At 32.8% G+C, this 22,194-nt stretch overlaps 2 protein-coding genes and 1 non-coding gene across 4 annotated transcripts in view; 1 reads left to right on the top strand and 2 right to left on the bottom strand.

Moving 5' to 3' along the window:
• Positions 1–9,714, bottom strand: part of LOC139897138 (pyridoxine/pyridoxamine 5'-phosphate oxidase 2) — a 57,106-nt gene extending 47,392 nt beyond the window's left edge. The window contains exon 1 of one of the 2 annotated variants that reach the window (XM_071879794.1): positions 9,697–9,714. The gene's annotated coding sequence lies outside the window, so the exon portion shown is untranslated. The remainder of the gene's footprint in view (positions 1–9,696) is intronic. The other variant, XM_071879793.1, reaches the window with a different exon arrangement.
• Positions 9,715–12,697: 2,983 nt separating this feature from the next.
• Positions 12,698–12,770, top strand: TRNAF-GAA (transfer RNA phenylalanine (anticodon GAA)). The gene has a single exon. It is a non-coding gene; the product is annotated as a tRNA-Phe (tRNA).
• Positions 12,771–14,188: 1,418 nt separating this feature from the next.
• Positions 14,189–15,438, bottom strand: LOC139897137 (uncharacterized). The gene is made up of 4 exons (XM_071879792.1): positions 15,301–15,438; positions 14,814–14,952; positions 14,639–14,732; positions 14,189–14,546 (listed from the first exon to the last, which is right to left on the bottom strand). The coding sequence occupies exons 2-4, from the start codon at positions 14,925–14,927 to the stop codon at positions 14,422–14,424; spliced, it is 333 nt and encodes a 110-aa protein (XP_071735893.1). The 5' UTR covers positions 14,928–14,952; positions 15,301–15,438; the 3' UTR covers positions 14,189–14,421.
• Positions 15,439–22,194: the final 6,756 nt, after the last annotated feature.

The following is a 22,194-nucleotide window of genomic DNA, read 5'->3' as shown; positions in this document are numbered from 1 at the left end:
GGAAAGACAAGTTGAATTTCGCATTGAGTTGGTTCCGGGAGCTACTCCCATTGCTAAAACTCCTTATCGTTTAGCACCAACGGAAATGCAAGAGTTGTTAAATCAAACCCAAGAGTTGCTTGAGAAGGGTTTTATTCGACCGAGTGCTTCGCCATGGGGCGCTCCGGTATTATTCGTGAAAAAGAAGGATGGTAGTATGCGGATGTGCATCGATTACCGGGAGTTGAATAAAGTGATGATTAAGAATCGTTATCCATTGCCTCGGATTGACGATTTGTTTGACCAACTCCAAGGTGCGACGTACTTCTCAAAGATTGACCTACGGTCCGGCTATCACCAAATGCGGGTCCGTGAGGAAGACATTGAGAAAACGGCTTTTCGAACGCGTTATGGGCATTTTGAGTTCGTAGTTATGCCTTTTGGTCTTACGAATGCACCAGCGGCATTCATGGATCTTATGAACCGGGTGTGCCAACCTATATTGGACAAGTCGGTGATTGTGTTCATTGACGACATACTAGTCTACTCGAAAAGTATGGACGAGCATGAACGTCATTTGCGTGAAGTATTAAAGACGTTACGAAAGGAGAAGTTGTATGCTAAGTTCTCCAAATGTGAATTTTGGCTAAGGGAAGTTCAATTCCTTGGTCACATTGTGAACAAAGACGGTATTCAAGTGGATCCGGGGAAAATAGAGACGGTGAAGAGTTGGAGACAACCGACTACGCCTACGGAGGTCCGAAGTTTTCTCGGATTGGCCGGTTATTATCGTCGGTTTATCCAAGACTTTTCTAAGATCGCTTCTTCATTGACGAAATTGATGAGGAAGAACGCGAGGTTTGTTTGGGAGAACGAGCAAGAAGTTGCCTTTCAATTGTTAAAGGAGAAGTTATGTCAAGCTCCGGTGTTAGTGTTGCCGGAAGGAGTGGAGACATGACGGTTTATTGTGATGCTTCGTTAAATGGACTCGGGTGTGTTCTAATGCAAAGAGGTAAAGTCATCACTTATGCCTCTCGACAATTAAAGGAACACGAGACCAGATATCCGACTCATGATCTTGAGTTGGCGGCGGTTGTGCATGCGTTAAAAATTTGGCGCAATTACTTGTATGGTGTCAAGTGTACGATTTATTCGGATCATAAGAGTTTGAAACACCTCTTTAATCAATGAGATTTGAATTATCGTCAACGTAGGTGGATGGATGTGGTGAAAGATTATGATTGTGAAATACTTTATCATCCGGGTAAGGCGAATGTGGTCGCGGATGCGTTAAGTCAAAAGAGTCATCACCCGGCGTTACGATTGGGATTGTTACGTATGATTGTTACTAACGATTTTCTTGAAAAACTCGGTGTGATTCAAATAGAGGCTTACGTTCACAACAAGCATGCGGAGCGAATTGTGGGACAATCGGAGTTCATTACTATGGGCTCGCGTGATTTGTTGTCTTTTCAAGGAAGAGTGTGGGTGCCTAAGATGGGTGATTACCGACAAGTGCTACTCGATGAAGCACATAAGTCAAAGTATTCCATTCATCCGGGCGCGACAAAAATGTATCTTGATTTAAGGAAAGATTATTGGTGGCCGGGCATGAAACGTGATGTTGTGAAGTATGTTGAGCAATGCGTCACATGTTTGCAAGTTAAAGCCGAGCACCAAAAGCCTTATGGTAAGTTACAATTATTAGAAATCCCGAAATGGAAATGGGAGCACGTTACCATGGACTTCATCACAAAGTTACCTAAAACGGCGAGAACCCAATTTGATTCGATTTGGGTTATAGTAGATCGATTCACGAAGAGTGCTTTGTTTCTTCCCATTAAGGAAGCGATATCGTCGGAGACGTTGGCTAAGTTGTTTATCAAGGAAGTCATCTCTCGACACGGTGTTCCTATATCTATTATTTCGGATCGAGATACCCGTTTTAGGCCTCGGTTTTGGGAGAAATTTCATGAAGATATGGGTACTCAATTGAAGTTGAGCACGGCGTATCATCCTCAAACGGACGGTCAAACCGAACGTACGAATCAAACTTTGGAAGATATGTTACGAGCGTGCATTATCGATTTTGGTGGTAGTTGGGACGAGCACTTACCTTTGGTGGAATTCTCGTACAATAATAGTTATCATACTAGTATTGGAATGCCACCTTATGAGATGCTTTATGGGCGTAGGTGTCGAACCCCGATTTGTTGGGGTGAAGTGGGACAAAAGGAAATCGGGAGTACCGATTTGGTTTTAGAGACGAATAGCAAGATTGATGTGATTCGAGAGCATTTGAAAAAGGCTCAAGATAGGCAAAAGTCGTATGCTGACAAACGTAGATGAACGATCGAATTTCAGGAAGGTGACATGGCGATGCTTAAGGTTTCGCCATGGAAAGGTATTATTCGATTCCGAAAACGAGGAAAGTTAGCTCCTCGGTTTATTGGGCCGTTTAAGGTTTTAGCTCGTGTTGGTGAAGTCGCGTATCGCTTGGAATTACCCGAAGAGCTTGCGAGGATCCATAATACATTTCATGTTTCCCACCTCCGTAAGTGTCTTGCGGATGATTCTTCTTGGGTGCCATTAGACGAGATTGAGCTAAATAATAAGTTAGAGTATATCGAGGAACCGATTGCCATACTTGATGAGAAGGTCAAAAGGTTGAGACATAAAGAGGTTAGGACTTTTAAAGTTCAATGGCATCGTAGTAAGGGTTCCGAGTTTACTTGGGAGCCCGAAGAGTTTGTATTAGTTTATCTTCCTTCTTGTCAAGCGGCTTGGATCGCGAGGACGCGCTCCGATTTAAGTGGGGGAGAGTTGTAACACCCCGTTTTCCTGTGCACGTCTAAAGGTACAAACTTAATTATTAGCACGTTTGTAAATGAGCCTAGTGTTAGTTAACGAGTATATATATATATATATATATATATATATATATATATATATATATATATATATATATATATATATATATATATATATGTATATGTATATACATATGTATATGTGTCGCATTGGTATTGAGTCGTATGAGGCTTAAGGTTGAAGCTTAGACGAGCATAAGAAGAGTGAACGAGGTGTGTTAGTGGTTTGAGCCATCATTTTATGCTAACTTGTCGAAGGGATCAGGATCAGGCCACTGCCGCTCCGCGAGAAATGGGTCCGCGACGCGACAAGCAAAGCAAATCTGGATCAGAACATGAGTTAAGAGTGGTGGTTTTTCCTTTGTAACGTCGCGCCGCGACATTTAGCGTCGCGCCGCGGCAATTCTGCAGTTCTGATTCCGGTTTTAGCTTAAATTAAATGACTTTAAGGGACAAAATGGTAATTTGACATGTAAATCTGATGGGGGCATTAACTCTCCACCACACATCCATTTATTTCATTTCCTTTTCCTTTTTCTTTCCTATTTCTCTCCCAAAACACAAAACCTACTTAGTTTAATCTTGAGATTTGGAGTTAGAGATTTGTGAATCAAACCTAGGAGCGAGATTTAAAGTTGTTCTCCTTGTTACTAGCTACAAGAAGATAGTCTTGGTAAGTTCTAACTTTATGTTTTAAGTTTTGATTGGGTAATGGCTAGGGTTTGGGTTACTAGAGATTTGTATGACCCATTTGAGGGTAAAATGGGTGAGTTGGATTATGTTGTTGTAATGAAACCCTAATAACCACAATCTAGGGTTTTGGCCTTGTGATTTGAGGTTGTAAGTGTCAATTGGTGTTGTTAGTCACTAATGCACTTTAAGATTTATGAAATAAGTGTTAATGGGTAAGTTTGACACGATTGTGAGTTTAAGTGATATAAAATGGGTCAAAATGTACTAGTTGGCCTAATTAGATGAAATGGGTATGGATTACCCTAAGTTTTGTGTTAATTGAAGTTAATAGACTTTAATTCACTAGTCTTAGTGATTAAAGTCGAGTCTTGGTCATTTATGGGCGGTTGTGAGTAGTTGAGTCATTTAATGCAAATTAGGTCATTAAATGCTCAAGTGAGAGTATTGTGGTTAATCCCACTAGTTGTGAAATTGAATTTGCACTTAATGATTTAGGTACATTGCATTGAAGCTTGGAAGTACTAAATCATCATCCTTGTGACAAGGTGAGTGGAGTAATTATACGTATGTGTATATAGCGTATTTATTTGTGAATGTTATGGTATGAACCACCGAGCCGGTAGTGCCATAACATGTGTGGGATAGGATGTGAACCACGAGCCGGTAGCATCGAGTGTGAACCACGAGCCGGTAGCACTATAAACTAAGATGTGAACCACGAGCCGGTAGCATCGAGTGTGAACCACGAGCCGGTAGCACTATAAACGAGTATGACTCAAAAGCATATGGTGTGAACCACGAGCCGGTAGCACCATAGCGTTATTGGTTAACCATATTGAGATTGTTGTTTGTTTAGCATATAAAATATATTGAGTTGAGTATATGCTAATGAGGTGGTGTGATAATGTACGACTTGTTAGTGTTACGGGTATGTTGACATGCTATTTGAGTTACAAGTTCGTATGAGGTATTTGGTATTGTGATTGCAAATGGATTGGTTATATATATGTATGTATAATTGTTGCACTCACTAAGCATTGCTTACCCTCTCGTTGTTTACCATTTTATAGGTTCCGGCTTGGACAAGGGTAAGGGCATATGGTTGGATTAGTTGTCTCCCGTTTGTGTTGACAGGGGATGCTTTTGGGATAGCTTTTGAATTGGCCAAACGTTTTGGGTAGTTTAGCCCCAAACCATGCTCGAGTGTCGTTTGGATTATAAACTATCATTTGTTGTTGGTCAAACTTGTATCACATTCGTTAATGGCCTTTGTGCCTTTTTGTAAACATTAAACTCATAATATGTTTTGACGAATCGTGTGAAATGGGTTACATATTTAATTGGCGCGTAAATGTGTATTATATTTTAAATATAAAAAAATTTATCGTACGGAGTACGGGTTGGGTTGTTTCACCTCGCAATTTTTAAATAATCGTGCACATATCTCGTGCATAAAACTAATACACATAACCTGTGTATAAAAATCATTCTCTCGATACATAACATTCTTTTCGATTTCATTGCTCAACATGGTAACCGACCTTAACATATAATGCGCATCAATAATATCCCCAAAACATAACATCTCGTCTATATAATATATAAACTTCGAAGTACTAAACACCACGCCCACTAGCTCTTCCGTCTAGTGAACATTCTGGGTGGGGGTGTGAAACCCGGTAGCTACCTTTAGAATTCGCGTGAATTAGGGTCATACCCGATTCTAATTCTTAGGTTACCAAGCAATAATAATCAGGAGAAAATATATTCATCAATTGGTGGCAATTATCATGTCCACCTAATTCAATAATAATCAACAGAACTTCTGTCTGTATAATAATTCATTCGAGGAATGTTTCGCTTGTGTCTATCTGGTCAAACATTTATAAAAGCATCTCAGTTCAAAAATATAGATTTCAAAGCATTTAATAAAGCAGTTGTAAAACAGTTATAAAGCAGCGCATGTATTCTCAGTCCCAAAAATGTAAAGAGTAAAAAGGGAGCAAATGAACTCACAATATGATATTTTGTAGTAAAAATATGCATACGACGGAATCGAATAATGCAGGGTTAGCCTTGGATTCACGAACCTCAAAGAAGTAGCCCTTAAAAAAATGCCCAAGTCCGGGTTTGAACCTGCGACGTCCCGCTAACCCGATAATATCCTTAACCATCACGCTATGTGTTTCAATTCTGAAATAATCCCCAACTTGTTTTAACCTTTACTTTTACATCCTTCTTCTTCTTTTTCTAAAAAAAATGTCCGAGCCCGAGCTCAAACCCAAGACCTCTTGTTCAAGAATCGCACGTCCAAACCATTCCTCTGATGGTTGCTTTCTGATTTCCCTAGTAATTTAAATGCTCATAACTCCTTGTTATTTTATGTGATTTCATCTTCATCTTTCATCATTAATAACATAATAACCTTCATTATCACTTCATCATCTCATTAGTCTTAATCATAATCGTCCTCTAATCATAATCATAATCATAATCATTATCCAAAACTAAACATCAATCTTTACCTAATCTAACATCATTATGGATCATCGATCTCTCGGTCTTCATCATCTTTTGTTAATTATCATCCCTTCCATGAATCACGATCATCATCAATCTTGTGATCATAATCATCATTCTATAATATCCTAATCCTAATCATCTTATCAGTTCACGTAAATAATCATCATCATATTCAAATCAATATCATCATTATCATCAACCAATACTATAATCCTATCATTGTCTATATCATAATCGTAATCAATCTATGTGCCATGATCATAACTATCATTATCCATTTTAACACCGTTAATATCATTTCCATTACTTCATAATCCTAATCACTATCATCAATATCATTATTTCACCCTAATCATCATCATAATTGCCTTACTAATGCATGTGTGTTTATTTTGCAGTCGAGTATGAATCAGTTTAAACAGAATCGATGGCTTTGAGATTCGTGGCCCATTTTACCTTGTAAGCCCAAGTAATCCAAATATAAAAGAAGAGCCCATTCGAAACATTGTAGTCCAAGAAAAGCAAATCGATCAAGTTCAATTCGCCTTTAACATACATGATTAAATCGATGTTTAATGGGAGACAAAATGTGGGGTTTTGTTTTGTTAGTGGATGTCGGCCATCAATGAAAAAAGTATACGTCAAAGCAATTTGAATCATTAATTGCAACTTTGGTTTGAATATATATATTGGTTGCGTGGTGTTTTCAAATGGAAAGAAGAAAATAAAACGGCCCAGTTATAATAGCGATCAATATTCATCGATTTTGTTCAGAATTCCAACGGTGTTTGGTGATTGTTTTCTGGCTGAAATAGACACACAATTGCAGCAACAGGAGTGGTTTAATAAAGGCTGTTGTGGCGTGTTTTATAGCGAAAGAAATAGAAGAAGTGGTGTAATGGCAGTTGGCTTGTAGCTGGAGCAATTATCTAGGTTACAGCAGTTAAACAGGAGTCTGTGGTGGTGGTGTTGGATAGCTGCAAAACGCAGTAGCAGCAAGGTTTGGCTATATTTAGTTCGATCAGAAATTAGGCAACATACACTGCTATTTGGTCAGGAAGCAAGAACGAAAAGAAAATAAAATAAAAAGGAAGTGGTTGTGGTTTTTTACATTGTTGATATGGTTGGCCGATGGGGTGTGTGTGTTGGAGATAGTGGTTTGATCGTGAAAAGAAACACGAAAGGTGGTGATGATTATCATCAACAAAGATGGTGTTTGATAATCAAGAGAAACAGGAGGTATCGTGCAACTGGAGTACATGATCATAGCAGTAGCAGTTAACTCGATTTTTGGTGATGGTTATAGTGATTTTCAATGGTTGTTTGTCTCCGGTTCAACTCAGGAACGAGCAGTGGAAAAAGGATTTTATGGTGGGCTTTTATATGTGTAATATTTGTATATGTATATTAATATTTCTATTTGATTTTCTCCTTTTGAGTAAATGAATGAATGTTATTACTTATACTTGATCAGTTTATTGTGTAGTGCTTATTGAGGTCGACTAGTAACAAGATCCGACAACAAGTACATGAGATTTTTAATTAGTAATATAAAAAGATAAATTAGATAAGGATGGCTAACAGAATTTGATCGAGATTGTCTTGTAGTGTTCATTGAAGTCGTCCAAGAATCTTGAGCAGGGGAAGGAAGGACAGGAAAAAGATTCAAAACAGTTAATGTCCTGTAACAAAATTGTACGCTTAATTGATATTGATAGGGGTTTGATTTGTATGATTGATTTGAATGTATAACAAATTTTGTAACTGTCTTCTCTTTTCTTTTTCTCTCTTTTCATTTACATTTACAGTCAGTATCATATATAGAGGGATTGAAGACTTGAGGTAAATCCCAAATGATTTATGAAGTCGACGTGTAACAAATTATAGACGGGAATCTAATTTGTGCAGTAGTAGAAAGAATTAAAGCAGATAATATTAATAAAAAATTATATAGTTGAAGTTGATGCTTTTGGATGTATTGTGATATGAATTCGACAGGTAACAGATTGTAGACAGAAACAAAATTATATAAAAGTTGAATGGGTTGTTAACAGGTTCACGTAATTATTTTTCTATCATATTTGATATTAATAAGTATTAATTAAAAGATATTTATTAATAATAATACTTTTAATTTTATTAGTAAAAATAATATTATTAATATTAAAATAATACTTGTAATATTAATAATAATGATAAAAGTAATAAAAATCCTGATAATGAAAATTTTAAATAAAAATAATAATTTTTCAGTAATAATAACAATAATATTCATAATAATAATTAAGATTATAATTTTACTACTAATAATTATAACAATAATATTAGTAACTAATTATATTAAATTTCATATTTATATAATTACACTAATATTAATATTTAATATTTATTTTAATAATAATAATGAAAGTAATAATAATAAGATTAGTAAAGATAATAAGTTAAACGTACTAAATTTCATGTCTATATATTATCTATTGAAAAGAATAATATAACTAATACTGATATTAATATTAATATTAATATTAGTATTATAATAATGAAAGTAATAATAATATTACTATAACAACTATATTTCAATTTGTAATAAGATTTCGTATATTAACCTTACATACTATTAATTATATAATATTTATGTTATATGATAACATTTTTTTTATTTATTTAATATTTATATGTGTTAAATATAATACAATATACATATATTATAGAAGTCATACATATATATGTATTTATTCTAATAATAACTTAACTATTCTATATATTGTTTTACATTTTATTTATAATAATAATCTCATACAAATGATTAATAATATTTATTATTTAAATATATTTATTTATATATATACATACATATCTATTTACAAATAGTTATTCATGAATCGTCGGGAACAGTCGAAGGTCCAATGAATGTATAAAAATAGTTCAAAAATTTTGAGACTCAGGATAACAGACTTAGCTTATCGTGTCAAAATATTATATCGTATCGAGAGTTTGGTTTAAAATTAGTCGAAAATTTCCGGGTCATTACATATCTAATGCTTTGAATTCTTATGTTAAATGTGACAGGAGCAAAGATGCATGGATTTGAAACTTGGCTTCAAGCGGGATTTTTACAACACAGAGGTTAGCAAGTCTCATTGACGACCGACTCTTCACAAGCAACAATACAAGACAAGAAACACGCAAGAACAATTTGGTACGAAGCAAAGTCGAAGTCTTCATTTAGAGGGTTTAAAGAATCATATACCTACGCGTATAGATTTCGACAAAAGAGGGGTAGATCCCAATTTTATCGTTGCCCACTATATGATGACGACTTGGAAAAAATTGACCACTCCTTGTTTCCTTTTCGACACTCCTTAAATGTTTGGGAAAGAATATGCATGTGGTGAGGATTGGGTGCAGTGTCAAATTTGAGTATTAACAAGGCTTTTCGAGGATCGAGTAATATGTTAATGTCAACGATGGGTTTGAAAGTTTGGCAAGCTTTGAAACGGACGTCGCTTATTTAATTTAGTGAAAACGAAATTCAAAAGTTTTCTCAAACAAATGTTGGAATTGGAGTGAAGTGAGTTGAGAAGAAGCTGTTTCCATGGCGCTGTTACGGTGCCCATTTGCTCCTCCTCCTGATTACTGTTTTCTCGGAAATGCCTTAATTAACTAAGGTGAAGTGTACAAAAAATGTTTCTTATTACTGCTTCGTCCCATATCTAAAAATAAAAATAAAAAATGATCATATATTTTTTTTAGTGTATTTTTGGTTTATTTTCTGGTTTTACCCCTTATTTTACACTTATTTTTTTGGCTTATATAAAGACTATAAAGGTATAAAACTTTTGACCTTTTGTAATATACGGATGATACCATTTTTTTCCGAGAAATGAAGTAGGTAAAAGTTTTGCAATCTTGTGAAGTTTCTTAGTTGTTTTGAGAAAATTTTGGGGCATAGAATAAATATTCATAAGAGTCATCTCTTTGACTTGGGTGTTAATAAAGAAGAAGTTGATATACTAGCGGCTCAAGTAGGTTGTAACGTTGCTGAATTTTCCTTCACTTACCTAGGACTGCCGATTGAGCGTAATATGGACTGTGTTGAAAGTTGGAAGCCCGTAGTTGACAAATTCAATTCAAGGCTAACGGATTGAAAAGCAAACATGGTTTCTTTTGGTGGAAGGTTAACGCTTGTTAAATCGATCCTTAATAGTTTACTGATATATTATTTCTCCCTCTTTCGTGATCCCTTGAGTGTTATGATTTGTCTTGAGCGTAGTAGTTGTAACTTCTTTTGAGGTGGGTCGGGTGAGAGTTCAAAATTGACATGGGTCAAATGGGATGACTCTCTTCTACCTTACGATGAAGGAGGTCTCATTGGATCGATTCGGGCTAAAAACCTAGCTCTATTTGGAAAATAGTTTTGGTGGGAAAAATTGGAACCCAATTCCTAATGGATTTCGGTTTTAAAAAGTATTTATGGGCCAAATGGGCTGCTTATTCCTTTAGGTCATAACAAACCGCAAGGAAGAAGTAGCGTTTGGTCAAACATCGTTCGTGCAAGTTTGGATTTGGGACTTGGCTTCAAGCGGGATTCTTACAAGACGATCTAGTTCAGCTATCTAATGCTTTGAATTCTTATGTTAAATGTGACAGGAGCAAAGATGCATGGATTTGGAACTTGGCTTCAAGCGGGATTTTTACAACAAAAAAGTTAGCAAGTCTCATTGACGACCGAATCTTCACAAGCAACAACACAATACAAGAAACACGCAAGACCAATTTGGTACGAAGCAAAGTCGAAGTCTTCATTTAGAGGGTTTAAAGAAACGTATACCTACGCGTATAGATTTCGACAAAAGAGGGGTAGATCCCGATATCTTCGTTGCCCACTATGCGATGATGACTTGAAAACAATTGACCACTCCTTGTTTCTTTGTCGACACTCCTTAAATGTTTGCGAAAGAATATACATGTGGTGAGGATTGGGTCCAGTGTCAAATTTGAGTATTAACGAGGCTTTTCGAGGATCGAGTTATATGTCAATGTCAACGATGGGTTTGAAAGTTTGGCAAGCTTTGGAACGGACGTGCGCCTATTTAACTTAGCGAAAATGAAATTCAAAAGTCTTCTCAAACAAATGTTGGAATTGACCTACGCCTATTATGGATATTCAACTAAAATCGTTCAAATGAATATCGAATAAAGCAAAAGATCTAAAGATCGAATGGCTCGAATGACTTACTAGGCCATCTTCATATATCGTGTAGTATGTTAGAATTCTATGTTTGTATCTTAAATTTCTAGCATCGCAGCTGCACTCTCGGCAACTAGTCCTTTCGATTGATTTTATCTCAGCCCAAGCGGCTACGCTGTTATTGGGTTGGTCCCTCTTCTTGGCCCGTTTCGTGTTTAATATAAATTTGCTTTTCGAGAAAATTTATTTATCTCTTTATTATTATATATTTATGGAAGTGAACAATTAATTTGGGACATCTCAAAATGGACTATTGGACAATAAATTTAGGATGAAGGGAGTATGTCATATGTCTCCGTGGACGTTTTTACTACAAACTGTTTATTTTTCTGAAGACATAAGATAAAATAATGTGTTATGAATTGTTATTGCTACAGACATTTATTTTGCAAACATAAAAATAAAAGGTGTTTATTATTTGGTATACAGATATTTAGGCCACATTTTCTATACAAACATGCAAATTTTCAGACAAAAACATAAAAAATAAATAAATAAATAAATAACCTAACTTTTCCAATGTTACGGGAGAGTTGTGACAATTTTAAAGAATAATCCTCTCGTTCCAAATCTATTGTTTATTATTCTATTTTGAATGTCACAATTTGATAAATAAATTGTTTATGTATGAATATTATTTATTACCGTCTATGTCACCGCCAATTAACTTGACCTAGTATATATTTATAGTTTGATCAAAAATGTCAGCGTTTTTCAGTTACAGTTGCCATTTCAAATGTCATGTACATATTATAGGGGTTCAAGTCATGTATCGATAGTTCATTATCTTATATTATCTTATATATTATAAAGAAATCATTTTTCTTTGCGTACAATGTATTTTTGTTCGATTTTGTACTTCAAGGGATGAAAAAGTGAAATAATAACTTGACCGGCGCTATGGATGTAACTGAAACTCAAAATGAACATGTATATTTTGCTCACATGAAGACTTTGTAACTTGCCTAACTTCACCTATCATAAATATAAGCAAGTTATTTCGAATATAACCATTATCTATTATAAAAAATCACTTTACAAACTTATTTGACATTCCAAAATACAATCTTTTGAATCAAAATCCAAAACAAAAGTTTTCGGTGAGTCCACAATGGAACAATTTTTTACAAATTTGAATCTCACTTGTAAATTTTTTATGCTAAATAATGGTATTTTTATTATTACGGAGTTTTTTTTTATGAAAAGGAGTAAAGTACTATGAGAGTGACACCTACAACAAATGTTTACCAATTAATCACAATATAAGTGATATCGCGATTACAGTGTACATCAAACATGCTAAAACAGGCTTGGTTACAGTTTTGTTAAACCTAAAATTTATTCTTAAAATATATTTCAAATTATATAAAGTGTCATATCTGCGGGGATAGCTCAGTTGGGAGAGCGTCAGACTGAAGATCTTAAGGTCACGTGTTCGATCCACGTTCACCGCATTATTTTTTGTCTATTCATCTTCAACAATAATCTGACATCTAATGTTTAAACTTTGGGCTCATTTTGCTAAAGTTCCATTACCAGTTTTGCTACACGCGCGCAGAAAAAGGATTATTTTGAATTTGGGTTTTGTGTATTATGTTTTAAAAGTGATTTATCTAATCATTGCATAATCAACTTGAGGGTAGTGTGAAACAGATTGCTTTAAAATAGTTATAAAAAATTATCGGTGATTATGTAATTTTATGACTATAGATGCAAGCACATTTCGGAATGACCACTCACCGCATTATTTTTTGTCTATTCATCTTCAACAATAATCTGACATCTAATGTTTAAACTTTGGGCTCATTTTGCTAAAGTTCCATTACCAGTTTTGCTACACGCGCGCAGAAAAAGGATTATTTTGAATTTGGGTTTTGTGTATTATGTTTTAAAAGTGATTTATCTAATCATTGCATAATCAACTTGAGGGTAGTGTGAAACAGATTGCTTTAAAATAGTTATAAAAAATTATCGGTGATTATGTAATTTTATGACTATAGATGCAAGCACATTTCGGAATGACCACTCAAATAATTGTTATTCAGTCAAACAGATGTTTATTTAATTATCACAACTTCACAACAAAACACATCCATTCGAGTGTGTTACTTCACATAATCCTTTCAAAACAAAATTGCATAACCCAGCCCTAACAATAGATCTGTTAACTGTGTCTTTGTATATATATGTTTTTGTTGGGATAAAAGACGCGTCTCTTAAAAAAAACGGTACTCACACGTACATATTATGCATCATTTTATACCGAAACAAACATAAAAGTGTCGATATGAATGCTATCAGAATTGCGCAAGACAGATTCTTCATGGTCTTGACTACGTTCACCGTTAAAGCCCTCCAGTAATTCATCATGACATTAAAGGTGAGAACATATTTGTTAATGAAAGCGATGGTGAAATCGAGATTGGGGACCTTGGATTAGCAACTGTAATACAACAGGCAACAACTTTTGAGTACACATATGGCGAGCGGAAGATTACAGCTCAAATCTACAAGATTCTGCTGCGAGTTAACTTCCCTTGGTCAATTCATTAGTGTATAAAGACTGTTGAACTTTTTTACACTATAATTTGCCGTTCCAAAAAATATAACGATCGTTGAACTTCTTAAATGATGGGTTAATCAAATCAACAGGGTATTAAGCCTGCTTCTCTTAACAAAGTCACTGATCCTAAAATTAAGTGTCTACAAGAGAGCTTCTAGAAGATCTATTTCTAAAGCCTAAGATTCTGATACAACCAACCGGCGACCCATTAACAAATACTCGATCAATTTGAACATGCAAACTGCTGACTCGAACAGTGAACAATTTAACATATTGAATTGAAGTAGAAAGGATTAACCTTTGGTACAATGTACTGTTTTATTTTCCAGATAATCAATCACAAGTTATATGTCTGCTTGTGTGACATACAAAAACGTTTATAAGCTTAGCCAAAATCAATAAATTCGGTACTTATAACACCATCGAAGTGAATCCTTAATCAACTTTTCTATATCAGAACTAACCGTTCTATGATAAGAAGACCAGAACCCAAAGTACGCAAACTCTGAGCACGCACGATACAAAATCATAAGTGACGAAAGTTAATCCTCACGCCAGCAGTGACTACATTTCTCGCAGGTGAAGTTTATAGTCATCGGCTCATCAGCCGACCTTGTTTGAAACTGAATGTATGCAGCCTTATTATGACCACAATTAGGGCAATGTGCTACAAAACAAACAAAAATCAAATTTAAGATATAAAACATCCAAAACAGATCAAATAAGTAAATGGCAGCAATCTGTTAACCATATAGATACCTTGTTCGGTTTTCGGTGCATTAGTCATATCATCCTTTGTGATGATAGGATCTACCGCTTTTTTAACCAATTTTTGCTTTCTTTTAATCTGAACCTGTTTATAGATTAAAAAAGCAATGCATTTAACTACAATGTGAATCAATGGACTATAGTGTAACCTTTATAAGTAACCTACCTTTGGCTCGATTTGGCTAACGTAAGGACACATCGGGCAGAAAAATCGAGCAGGATGAGACGTTTTTGGCAACTCATACTTCAACAGCAGCCCACAAGTTGGACAAAATTCCATCACTATAATCCTTGTAACTTATGCTCTACATAGACATAATTCAGTTATTAAATGTGCTTTATCATGTACTAATCAAGATTACAATTAAAATCGATCAATCAGAAGTCATATAAATGAATATAAATGTTATTAACATTGATCAGTCTCGTTGACATATTATCAAACACCATGAGTGCATAATCATAATTCATGAAATTCATAGAATCGGATATATAGCATAATGTTATACGACTGTGATACGATCATTAGAGATATCGAATAGGCAAAAATCAAAAATTAATACACATAAACATATACTGTATACAGGTTGAATGAATTACAGTAAGTGGTTGGCGTACAAACACACAAATTTTAGTCTCTTTGTGTCAGTTACCTGTATATGATTATTTTACAAATTGAATGTAACAAAAGCACGGCGACGCAGGGGCGGTGGCAGTGATTCCGGTGGTTATTTTGGCGGCGGCGTTCGAATGTGGATTAAAATTGCATAAAACGTGAAATTTGTTCATATATATTGTGCCGTATTTTAAGTTTTGGCCCAAAACTGTTCATTCTATTTATTTCATGTGTCATTACTAATACAAGTATTCGGGTCGGCCCGCTTCGCTGGGTCCAAGATCGCTAGTCTGAAAGAAAGAAGAAAAAAAAAAGGCCAACTTTAAGTTTCGAACCTGCGTCCCTTCAAATTTCAACAAATATCCTTACCAACTAATCTACATATTCATTCTAATAAATTTATAGCTTGTTTAAACATATATCCCTTAAAATTAGAAGGTTGGTCAAAGTTAAAAAGGTAGTCAAAAGGGGTGAAATTTAACATAATGTAAAAATCGGGAGTGTAAGGTGACAAAATTGCAAAAAAAGTCAAAAGGGGTGAAATTTAACATAATGTAAAAACTTGGGGTGTAAGGTGACAAAATTGCAAAAAAGTTTCAAATGAATAGTGTCATTTTTTTGTCCTTTTGTGTTTTCTATTTGAATCTATGTATAACAAGTATTCGGGTCGGCCCGCTACGCTGGACCCAAAATCGCTAGCCTAGAAGAAGAAAAAAAAAAACGCCCCCTGCAAGAATCGAACCTGCACCCATCTGGAAACAATAAAGGCCACCAAGCTACCCAGCCACTTATGTCTTTGTGTTATTATTTTACAGTGTTTAATATATATCCCTTACAATTAGAGGGTTGGGCAAAATTAAAAAGGTAATCAAAAGGGGGTGAAATGTAACATAATGTAAAGACCGAGGGTGTAAGGTGACAAAATTGTAAAAAAAATTCAAATAAATAGTTCCATTTTCTTGTCGTTTTGTGTTTTTCAAATGAATCTATCTATAATATATATATATATATATATATATATATATATATATATATATATATATATATATATATATATATATATATATATATATATATATATATAAATAAAATTTTGACATTAAAAATTTATGTCAAATTAGCACATAAGTGACATCTTTACGTTGTTTGACATTTTTAGTTAGATGTGGTTTATTGTTTTGGTTCTTGTTTTTAATGGTGATACGGAATCAGTTTAGAGATCTAGTTGCTCAAGGCTCGGACTTAGTTAGCTATCTTTGATTAGTGTTAGGGATCGTTTACTACCTTCGAGCCTTGTGGCGCTTTTGTTGAGTTTGTATCTTTGTTTGTCTATTTCATCTATTGATGAAAAGACTATGTTTTTAATGTTATGGTTATTTTAGTAAAAAAAAAAAAAAAGTGACATCTTTATGTAAGTTTATTACCTACTAGGATTAAAAAAATAATATTTACTATTATTAAAATTTGTTAAAGTTATAATTTAATTTAATTGTTAATATTTGTTATAATTTGGTAAAGTTATAATTCAATTTAATTGTTAAAATTTGTTAAAGTTATAAATTTTTTATTAAGTAAAAATAAAAAAATAAATTAAATTTTAAACACTTTCTTTTTATCAAATTATATTATTATAAGTTTTTAACATTGAATAGTTATATTTATCTTTAACAAATCATTCTCTTTTTTCCCCCTTATTTCTCTTCTTCTACCTATTAATCTTCTTAAAAAGTTAAAAAAATAAATAGAACATAATAAATTTTACCGGTCCAACAAATAATCGATCACATTTTGTTTACTTTAACACACATTTTGAATTAAGTTAAAATTGCATACAAACGTGATTTGTAACTTAACACATCATTGGCGGCAGCGTTCGAATGTGGATTAAATTTGCATAAACCCCAAGTCACACTGATGAACTACAAACTAGAGCAAAATGTCACGATCCGGAAAAGTTCGACTAATTTTAAAACAAACTCTTGATACGATTTAATATTTTTGACACGATAAGAAAAGTCTGTTAGGTTGAGTCTCAAAAATTTTGAACTGTTTTCATATATCCATTTGACCTTCGACTGTTCTCGACGATTCACGAACAATTAATTGTAAATAGATACATATATATTTAAATATATATAATAATTTGAAATATAATACGATTTAATTGTTAGAAATAAATATGTAAAATAATGAGATATAATAAATTTTATTATTAAAATGAATATATATATATATATATATATATATATATATATATATATATATATATATATATATATATATATATATATATATATATATATATATATGATTTCAAATTTATTTAGTGAACTATAGTAGCACTTGGTTGTCATTCGATTGATATTAAACAAGCAAAAATACGAAATTATGAAAATTTAATAATAAACGTTGGTCTGTAATTAAGTTATATAAATTTTAGAGTTCTAAAAATATATTTAAATATCTTAAGTTGAGTTCTAACACTCCGTACATTTTACTTGGGATTGAGCGCTAAAAATCGCTCAACTTTTTATGAATGATTGTAAGCGTTTAATGACCGAAATAAATAAAGGAATTTAATTTAAAAATATGGGATTTTTCGGTGGACTTTTATCCATCACTGATTTACAACGGGGTACGATATAATATCTCTAATAAACTGTCGGTAGAGTAATTACAATTATTAATGGCTGCTAACTATTTGGTACTGTGTCTAATTGATGAAATTGGAGATTACTATGCCTTATTACTGTTTCTTATTCTCATACGATTAGGATATTTATTATTATTATTATTATTATTATTATTATTATTATTATTATTATTATTATTATTATTATTATTATTATTATTATTATTATTATTATTATTATTATTATTATTATTATTAAATTGAATAAGTTTAGTGTTTTGTTTCTATCTAAAATTCAATTCTATATATATATATATATTACATGTATACACTCGTACTCGATCACTAAACCATCAACACCTATTTCAAACTCTTCACCTGCTACATCTTCTTGTTTTGAATGAAATCACCAAACTCAAAACCATTTCGGCTGTTGTTTTTACTTGATGTCTTGACCAAGAACCTCACACGAATAACCACCTAAAGACCCCCACCTTTCATCATTTTAAACCCACTTCAAACCAAACCCAAGATTAACCGCTACTAACCGTCTGTTTCTACTTGTCGTTCAAACCAAACACATAACTGATAATGCTAAAAACGAACATATATTTCATAGCATTTTTCCTCAAGAAAGACAAGCTTTTAGTTGCAATTGTTCTATTTACAAGTGATATTCGTTTAAATAATAAAAGGTGAAGACAAAAGACAGATTCGACGAATTGAAGACGCAAACGACCAAAAAGCTCAAAAGTACAAAAGACAATCAAAGAGGTTCCAATTATTGATAAGAAACGTCTCGAAATTACAAGAGTACAAGATTCAAAACGCAAAGTACAAAATATAAAATTGTACGCAAGGACGTTCGAAAATCCGGAACCTGGACCAGAGTCAACTCTCAACGCTCGACGCAACGGACTAAAAATTACAAGTCAACTATGCACATAAATATAATATAATATTTAAATAATTCTTATAATTATTTATATATTATATTTATAAATAAAAACCGTCGGCAGAGAAAGACTCCAAAGTTGTGAGCTGTTATTTCATTCTCCGCGACTCGCGGAGTTTGAAGGCAAAAATTCCGCGAGTCACGGAGCCCCAAAAGTCGAAAATCCCTATAAAAGCAACCGAATTCTGATCGCAAATCATCATCTTTTTTTCTCCTCATTCATACGATATATTTATATTTATAATTTATATTTTAATTTTAATTTTAATTATAATTCTAATAATAAGGGTATGTTAGCGAATATTGTAAGGGTGTAAGTCGAAATTCTGTCCGTGTAACGCTACGCTATTTTTAATCATTGTAAGTTATGTTCAACCTTTTTATATTAATGTCTCGTAGCTAAGTTATTATTATGCTTATTTAAAACGAAGTAATCATGATGTTGGGCTAATTACTAAAATTGGGTAATTGGGCTTTGTACCATAATTGGGGTTTGGACAAAAGAACGGCACTTGTGGAAATTAGACTATGGGCTATTAATGGACTTTATATTTGCTTAACTAAATGATAGTTTGTTAATGTTAATATAAAGATTTACAATTGGGCGTCCCTATAAATTACCATATACACTCAATCGGACACGATGGGCGGGGTATTTTTATGTACGAATAATCGTTCATTTAACCGGACACGGGAATGGATTAATAGCCACTAGAATAATTAAAACAGGGGTGAAATTATGTACAAGGACACTTGGTATAATTGATAACAAAATATTAAAATCTTGGGTTACACTCAGTAGACATCCTGGTGTAATTATTAAACAAAGTATTAAAATCTTGTTACAGTTTAAATCCCCAATTAGTTGGAATATTTAACTTCGGGTATAAGAATAATTTGACGAGGACACTCGCACTTTATATTTATGACTGATGGACTGTTATGGACAAAAACCAGACGGACATATTAAATAATCCAGGACAAAGGACAATTAACCCATGGGCATAAAACTAAAATCAACACGTCAAACATCATGATTACGAAAGTTTAAATAAGCATAATTCTTTTATTTCATATTTAATTTCCTTTATTTTATATTTAATTGCACTTTTAATTATCGCACTTTTATTTATTGTTATTTAATTGCACTTTTAATTATCGTACTTTTTAATTATCGCAAGTTTATTTTATCGCACTTTTATTATTCGCAATTTCATTATCGTTATTTACTTTACGCTTAAAATTAAGTCTTGTATTTATTTATTATTTTACATTTGGTTTTAACTGCGACTAAAGTTTTAAAATCGACAAACCGGTCATTAAACGGTAAAAATCCCCCTTTATAATAATAATATTACTTATATATATATTTGTATTTTTATAGAAGTAAACTAATATAGCGTTGAGCTTTGTTTAAAAAAAAGATTCCATGTGGAACGAACCGGACTTACTAAAAACTACACTACTGTACGATTAGGTACACTGCCTATAAGTGTTGTAGCAAGGTTTAAGTATATCCGTTCTCTAAATAAATAAATATCTTGTATAAAATTGTATCGTATTTAATAGTATTTTCTGCAAAAATATAAGCTATTTTATATACTACCCCGCTGCACATCAAGTATTTTTGGCGCCGCTGCCGGGGAACTTTCTAAACGCCGGAAGCGCAACGCTAATATATAAAAAAAAATAAAAATTTTTAGTTAACTTTTATTAAAATTCGTTTTTGTAAAAAAACGTTTTAAATATTCGAAAATATAAAAAGAAAAACAAAAATATAAGTATTTTTAAGATTTTGTTAAATATTTAAGTTTTATAAGTTTCTTTATTTTTATTTTAGTTTATAAAAATATAAGTTTTATTTAAATATCTTTTATTTATATAAAAACAGAAAACAGAAAAAAAAAAAATAAATAAATAAAGAAAAACGCGTCGAAGATTAAACCTGTCATCTGAATTTCTGAACCCCGCGACTCGCGGGGTTTGATGCATTAAATACCGCAACTCGCGGAGCTGCTCTGACACGCTGACAGAACCCTAATTTCACATTAATTACGGATTATATTATAATTATTAATATAAAACCCTAATTAGGTTTTAATTAATTATTAATTTTAGTTTTTATTATTATTTTGTTTAATTAGTTTAATTAAAATATTAAATTAATAGTTTTAATAAATAAATAATATAAAAATAATATTTTTATAAAAATTGTAATTTTTACAACTCTTTGTATATTTATATATTTTGTCCCTTTTTAATTGTTTTAGCGTAATATTTGTATTTTTAGCTCATATTTAATTTTAAACTTAGTTTTTGCCATAGTTATTTTTACTTCTAGATTTTTAGGCTTTGCCGTAAAATCCCTTAAGTGCTTTTTCTTTAGACTAAGATTTAAGTGCTTTAGAATTTTGCGACGCCTTTTTAAGTTTTAGTTTCTTTTTAAGTTATTTCCATTTGGGATTTAGTTTTTCCTGTAAGCTTTAATATTTTTAGACACCTTTTACTATGTATCAATTATCATTCCAATTAGTAATTTCAATTTGCGATTATAATTTTAAGTTAGTTGTAGTAATAAGGTTAGGTTAGTCAAGTATTTTTAAGTTTTATAAGTTTCTTTTATTTTTCCGTCACCTTTTATTTTTCAACCATTTTTCTTTTTCGACCTTTTTCGACGAACTCTTTTTCTTTCTTATTTCTCGCTATTCTAGTTTTAGGACATAGATTTTTATTCTACTTCTTATCTAAATTTCTTAAAATTACAAAAATTTATTTTAAGTGGTTAAATTAATAGACATCAAAATTTTCTGGTTCGTAGTAATAGTTGGATTTGTACGTGGACCGGGTTATTGGAGCCAAACAGTCCTCAATTATATTGAGACCAAACGAATCCTGCCCCTCTGCTGCATCTTTTGGCTATTTGAAACGTGGGCAAAATCAGAAAAGTCTATTGGTTGGATAACTTATTATAATTTTTCTTTCCTTTTAAAAACTAATAGGATATTCAGTGAATGCACCGAGCAAGACGTTCACCACCTTTTGTACGTTCACCACCTGTAACTAGATCAAGACATTTAGCAAATATAACCACCGTTGATTTCTCTTTAAAATCGTCATCCAGTCGACCAAGTAATTCAGTTCAAATTTCCGATAATCCATTTTTTTGAACCCGACCTCACAATTGAGAATCCGGAGAATATTCAGGAACGGTTCGTAGATTCTGAACCATTAAACTTTCCTCCGGAACCACCAATCATTCAAATAGAGATTGTTGAGGAACGAACCATTAAATCAGAATCCTCTAGTGATTCCGATTCAACAAATTCAATTATGGAGAATCTGGA

The sequence above is a fragment of the Rutidosis leptorrhynchoides genome, chromosome 3, assembly GCF_046630445.1.
Source record: "Rutidosis leptorrhynchoides isolate AG116_Rl617_1_P2 chromosome 3, CSIRO_AGI_Rlap_v1, whole genome shotgun sequence".
Lineage (NCBI taxonomy): Eukaryota > Viridiplantae > Streptophyta > Magnoliopsida > Asterales > Asteraceae > Rutidosis > Rutidosis leptorrhynchoides.
This window is presented reverse-complemented; position numbering and strand designations above follow the sequence as displayed.

Bases quoted from the DNA above. Each gene is read 5' to 3' on its own strand.
- LOC139897137 (XM_071879792.1), bottom strand. From the start codon at position 14,927: ATGGAATTTTGTCCAACTTGTGGGCTGCTGTTGAAGTATGAGTTGCCA. The intron at 14,733-14,813 runs GTAGGTTACTTA...ATCTATAAACAG, and splicing joins TTAGCCAAATCGAGCCAAAG to GTTCAGATTAAAAGAAAGCA. The intron at 14,547-14,638 runs GTATCTATATGG...TTTGTTTTGTAG, and splicing joins TGCACCGAAAACCGAACAAG to CACATTGCCCTAATTGTGGT.